Raw genomic sequence first — 6,840 nt, 5'->3', positions numbered from 1 at the left:
TTCAGCTTTTATAAATATGTACAATGTACTAGTTGAAGAGATATGCACTGAGAATATGATTTATAGGCTTAACAGGCTCTAAGAAGACAGGATCAGATAGCTGAGTAACTGGCTGTTGTATAGAAACGTAGATTTGAAGACACAGGGGAGAAAATCTGCAAAAGTTGATCAGCATTAATAGACAGAGTCTACAAATTTACAGGCTGGTCATTTCTCTTGATCTCTTCATCTTAATTCTCCATGATAATTGATCATTGAATACTGCTTGATTTCTAGAATTGACTTTATAAACTAATGTCATTCAAAGATTTTAACAGGTGTTTCAAGGTAGCATATATGTAGGAAGTTATTGACTGACATGTATGGAAGACAATCACTTACAATATGTAGATATAGAAATATATAACCCAGTTGACAATCAGAATCCTCGACTGTTTGTGTGAGAGAGGAGCTCAAAGCTGTAATAAATCAATGCCTACATGAAGAAGTGATGACAAATCTGTTGAACTTCTAAGTAGTTAGATAGGTTAACATTGAACCTGCATCATATTTCTGAGTAAATTACTGGAGTTTTCAGGTCCAGTACCATCTTACAAGAGAATGCAGATAATGATCAATATCTTGATGGTATATTGAGATAAAATATGACATTCAGTTCTGATTGTGTGTGGAAGCTGAGGTGTAACTGTCAACCCTCCCTTAATTAGATTTTTACCAAAGTAGCCCTGTTTTCCTTTTAAGTTGATGCACTCAGATTTTGTGTATTTCTTCCTCCAGGCATCCAGACGTAAGATAAATCAGTATATCACACAGAAAAGCTCAAATAAGTGATTGTAAGAGTAGTTAGTCTAACTGTGCAATCATTATTTTTCGTGGGGAGTTATATTCATTGATGTCATGTATACTCTAAATCCAGTATTTTAATGATAACCAAGAAAATTAGACCCCCCAAAATACATGATTTTACAGTATATGGTATAAATTTAGATTTTGTATAAAATGCTAATTTTTTTTTAACTTTCATCTGCTTTAATTCTGATTTGAGAAGTTGACGAGTACAAATAGGAGATATGAAATTAGCCTGTGTACTATTCAAGATGTTGTGAGAGTTGGAAGTTTTAATTTAATCTATGGCTAATAGTTTAAGTTGTAACCATCAAAGTAATTATTTCTCTCTTTTTTTTCCAGAATCCAACTTTGTGAAAAGCTACAAGAACAATGGATGCATGAAGATAAGATAGCCTGTTGATACTGAAGTTACTGAACAGCTGTTAATTGGAAGTTTTGTGGAATACAGCGTAAATCAGTTCAAAAAGGAGAAATTTGGATGAAATGTAAAAATATTTTGTACTGGATTACCATGGCTACATAAAAAAGTGTCATGGAAGTAAAGTTATTTACAGAATGATTCTAGGCCATGCTCAGCCAGCACAAAGTAAATTGCCTTAAGTATAGATTTGTTGACTACATGGAGAGCAAAACAATGTCTGAAAGCAGTGTCATCAACACGTAGCTGTTTCTATTACCTCTGTTTGGAAGAGCCACCTTGTCATTAAAATATGATACTCAAAATAAATTGTGGATGAACTTGAAAGGAAATCATCTTTAATTAAGACTGGGAAATGTCAACTGAATAATTAAGATTGTGTTTGGTGGATTCAAATTAGTGAGAAACAAATTTGTGTGACAAAAGAGCGGTTATCAGTAGAAAGATTTTGTAATGATGGGAAAACACTTCCTGTGATTGGATATCATTGTACAAACAAGGGAAACAAGTGGAAAGGATCTGGAAGAAGAGATATACTTATTAGAGTGTAAAGAGAAAATCTTCTCTTAGGATTTCTTCAAGATGAATTTTAATCTGTGATTGTCTAATTCAGGAGAGTAGCTGAAATTATGTGTGGAGTTAATGAATGCCAATGAGAATACATCTACAACAACAGATTGACAAAGTAAAAAAAAGCAATAGTTTCATGATGGTTTCCAAGTGTAATTTCTCTACTTGACAACGAAAATATCAGCAAACAGTTTAAGGAATCTTCCTCAAAAGTTTCAAATTTCATTATTTGAAACAATCAAAAATAAATTAAAAAAACTGTTTCATTAAGTTGTTAGTATGCCGGACCAAAATGGCAACTCTGCAGATGAACAATCGCTTCTGTCAGGACTGGATTTGTCCAACTTAAACTTCACATTTTCATGGAATGGGACAATTGACTTGTCAAACTACCCATTTACAGATTTCTTTGAAGATATCAATTTGAATGACTCTCCAAATGGTGACCTTGGTTATCAAAAGGACCTGCTCATGTATTACCTTATGGGTATCTGTGGTATGACGCTATGTTGTTTAGGAATAATTGGTAACATCCTTTCTGTGATCGTTCTTAGCCAACGTCTGATGCGATCCTCTACGTATTCCTACCTCTCTGCTTTAGCCTTAAGTGACACATTCTTTCTCTTCATGACCATGTTACTTCTTATCAAAGACACAAAAAAGCCTGTCAAATCAGAAATTCGATGGATGGAGCCATTTTATGTTTACATGTTTCCATTCGTCCATCCGGCAGCTCTCACATTCCAAGTCACGTCAATATGGCTGACTCTCGCATTCACTGTTGACCGCTACATCATGATCTGCCACCCTTTTAAGGCAGAACGCTGGTGCAGTGTGGGACGAGCAAGGAAAGTGATATGTGGCCTTGTGACTGCTGGTTTTGTATATAACATTCCACGATTTTTCGAATATAAAGCTGAACAAGAACAGTTCCCCTTACCGCCTGACATCATTGCAAACTTTACAATTCCTTCGCCAATGCTGATCAAGTTGACAGAATTTGGTTCGAGTAACCTTTTTAGAGAGATTATACATTCCTGGCTCTATCTTATATGTGTTGCTGGAATTCCTTTTTTGGCCTTAGTAGTTCTTAATACATTTCTTATTAGAGCTGTTCATGAGTCACGTAAAAAAGGATTGCAGCTCAATTCTAAAGAAAAGCGTAGGAATGACACAACGATAATGTTGATAGGTGTTGTGATCATTTTTCTGTTATGTCAAGGTCCTGCTCTAATATCGAGAATGATTTGGGCACTAGATTTTAATGCTGCCTTTGTTTCGTTGTCTTGGTATACTTTTAATGAAGTATCCAACTTTCTAGTTATAATCAATTCTGCCATAAATATAGTGCCATATTACTTCTTTGGAAAGAAATTCAGACGACAATTTTGGCGTACGTTTTGTTCATGTATATTAACTAAGGAAGAGATTCGTCGCCTAGCGCGCAGCCTAAGTATAACGATTGATAATCGTAGGGCCAGCAACATAAGTAACCCACAGGCCCAGCATGTGAATAGTTGTCGAGCAAGCAGTGAGGACAACAGGAAAAGACATAAGAACAGCATCGCCATACCTCTGATACCAAATGTGCAGCGGTCATCATTCGAGGAATTAAATGTTCCACCACTCACCTACAGAGGTAACCATGACAGCTTTTCCTCTACTGGGTCAGGACACGAACTGCCTGACCCGGCTCCGTCTGCTGAACCCTGCAAGCTCATGGTCAATCTAGAAACTAATGGAAATTGTGAGATGATCAAACTTGATACCACAGTGTCCTGTGACAAGTGTCAAAATTATAATGCTATATTATGACTATAAAGTCAATTTATGTCATGTAAGACATGTGATGATCATGTGACGATAATTATATTTATACATGTATGTAAGAAATATAGAAACGCAATATTTCTATGTAAAATTCCAGCTTTGTGTTTATATATCCCCAGCAATACTTACAAGGTGCCTTGTGCTAGGTACTTGTTTTTGCTCAATGTTACCACACAGCCAGTTATTTATGTGGGGGTTGATATTTTTTTCTGATTGTGAAAGCTTGATCTGTGAAATAATACAAAACATTCAAATGTTATTAATGATAGAAACCTCAACTGAATGCTATTGTCATATTGATGTTGTTATCAGCAAACTCCCACATCGGCAGTCTCTCAAATATCAAAAGATGTTCAGAAAGCAGGACTTGTTTAGATAACATGTTACAGAACATGTGGCATAAAACAACTATTGGTACATCTATTATTGTAAACATTTTAAAATCACACTATGCTATAATGTGTATGCTGGGCCCATTTTAGCGTATCAAAATCCCCTAAAAAATGGAATAAGTATCTACTCTAAAGGACCAAGGAACCAAATAAAACATTTTCCACATAGAGGGCAGTTGTAGATGTGAACTAAAGTGCTGAGACCTGACACAGCTATACGGTACACTAAAGACACATCAGTAATATCCCTAGTACACAGTATTAAACATGTCTTGAAGCATGAAACCTTGTCTGAAATCTTGACAACAGGAGCAATATTCACATGAAATATATGCATATCCTGATATATCCAGATTGCAAAACTTGAATTTTTGAGTGGCAGTTGCGAAAATTTAGAATCACAAAAATAACTGACTGTATGGTATATTGATTATCGTAATTATTCATGTCATCCTTTCACGTTGCGAACTTTGCAGCCTGAAGTTTACAGGGAAAGATAAATACTCAGTCTATATTAATGCTGTTGCATGACATGGTGTATGGCATCCGTCAAGTTTTTCTTTAAGCAATTTCTTTTCAAAGAACTATTTGATTTAGAATATACTATCATGAGGTATTTGGCAAGCAGGTTTGTTGGATGAAACTCAAGTTTCCAAAAAAATTGCCAGGACCGTTTCAGAATCCAGGTAGTCAAATTAGAAAAAAATGTAAATGACTTCTTATGATAAACCAAAAGGCTTTGAATCATGATATTTGGCAAATAGTTGGTAGGTTCCTGGGATGAGTTGAAAAAATGTTTACTTAAAGAAATAACTTTGACTCATAGTAAAGGTCACCAGGGTCATCTTTGTTGAACTGATGTGAATGACACTATCTGATTAACCGAAAGACCTCGAGAGTCATTCATTAGAAGTGACGATAAAGCTTTTAGCATTTTGGTATGTAACTATTTTTCCAAATTTGAAAGCCTCATAAAATTGAAATGAAGTCTTCCAGAAAGGGACCCATCAGTTTTAAAGTATGCAGCCTAGATTGTATAAGTGTACTTAATTTGAGACACACTTTAAAATGATATACACGCTGAAGATTTTAGGAGATCTGCGGAAACCAGGCCTTGATTGCCCAAAGCTTGGTGAGAGTTGCAGTAACTTGTGGTTAGTGGAAGATTTAAATTGTTCCCATTGAAAGAACAAGGACATTCACTGTAAAACTGACACTTACATAAAATATATCAATCAGACCTGTTTCATTAAGTCTACACAGTTTTGTTTAATTCATATTTGAAATTTTTCACTAACCACTGGTTATAATGCTAAGGAAGCTTTGAGCAACTGAGGACAAACAGCCAACTCTGACAACTCTCTGTGTTAAGCCCATATAATAAAAAAAACTTAGTCCCTTAGATGTTTGTTTTAGACAGGTTTAACACATGGTCCTTAAAGTGTTTGTTTTAGACAGGTTAACAGTGATTATCACAATGAGCAGTATAATTCCCATGACAAAAGAAAGTATCCTTTATGTTGTTCTGTTTATTTCCTATTGAATATATTTATTTGTAAATGAGATTAACACTTTCTTATGAAAAAGATTAATCTGGAATTGAAATTAAAATAATTTATTACTTGATGTGTCTTTATTGTGTTGTGATTTTCTAATGTATTTATTAATTAACAAAAAATTCTATCTTTACAACCAGTGTTCAAATGTCAAGGCCAGTTTTATTGTTACAATCCTATCTTTACAACCAGTGTTCAAATGTCAAGGCCAGTTCATTGTTACAATCCTATCTTTACAACCAGCATTTCTGGAAAACCCCTCAACCAATTTAATGAAATTATGCAGAAACCTTCCATTGCCAAAGGTGAACCAAACTTATGAATTACATGGAACCCATCTCCCAGGGCCTTCTTCTCCTCAACACCTAGATATGGTACAATAAAAAAATACTCTTAGATGGAAAGGTCTTAAGGTGCTTTACAAAAAATATGAATTACATATTCCCAGAGACTCACATATCCTCCTTGGAAGGGAATATCAAGTTGTTGTTTTATACGAAAATAACTTTTTTCGCACATAATTTGCTTATTTTCCATTAGAAATATTTCAAACTTAGTAAGAATTATGAGTACAGGGTGACACTGATGATATGCACATATTGATCATGACTGACCACCAGAGGCAGATGAACTGGGTCAAAAGGGATCAAATTAACTTAACTTTTAAAAACCTTCTTCTCAACACCAAGATACGTTAGTACATGTAAAAGGGCTTTAAGATGCTTTACCAAGATTGTGAATTCTGCAACCCAAGGGTGTCACATTTCTCCTGTAGGAAGGAATACAGTTTACCATAGTACAGGAAAGGACATTTTTTGAGCATGATTTGTTTAATTTCTATTGGTGATTAGAATGACAGTTTAATTGTATGCATATATTGACCCTGGCTGACCCCAAGTGGCAGATGGGCGTGGCCATAAAGGGTCCAATTCACTTGATTTTTTTAATGAAAATCTCTGGCATGATAACTAAACAACATGCCTTTCCTGAGGTATTTCATATTGTTTCTTATATTAGTCAAGTTTTACTTTCATCAGTATTGAAAATTTCTTTTTCATGATGTCTTTCAGGTGGCCATCAGGGCTGCTTGGTTGTTTGTTATAACTTACCCTCTTTTATTTCAAACATGGTTAGAAGTCTTAGTTAGCATGGGGTGATATGACACCAAGATTATATTTACATTACACGTAATTCAAGTGAGGCTATTTCTATTGCATGTTACAAG

General features: G+C 34.9%; 1 protein-coding gene across 1 annotated transcript; it reads left to right on the top strand.

Moving 5' to 3' along the window:
- The first annotated feature begins 2,027 nt into the window (after positions 1-2,027).
- Positions 2,028-5,683, top strand: LOC132550314 (FMRFamide receptor-like). Its single transcript, XM_060214362.1, has one exon. It carries the CDS (start codon positions 2,117-2,119, stop codon positions 3,650-3,652), a length of 1,536 nt encoding a protein of 511 aa, XP_060070345.1. The 5' UTR covers positions 2,028-2,116; the 3' UTR covers positions 3,653-5,683.
- Positions 5,684-6,840: the final 1,157 nt, after the last annotated feature.

The sequence above is a fragment of the Ylistrum balloti genome, unplaced genomic scaffold, assembly GCF_031769215.1.
Source record: "Ylistrum balloti isolate Yb309-2 unplaced genomic scaffold, AGI_CSIRO_Ybal_v1 Utg369624, whole genome shotgun sequence".
Classification (NCBI taxonomy): domain Eukaryota; kingdom Metazoa; phylum Mollusca; class Bivalvia; order Pectinida; family Pectinidae; genus Ylistrum; species Ylistrum balloti.
This window is presented reverse-complemented; position numbering and strand designations above follow the sequence as displayed.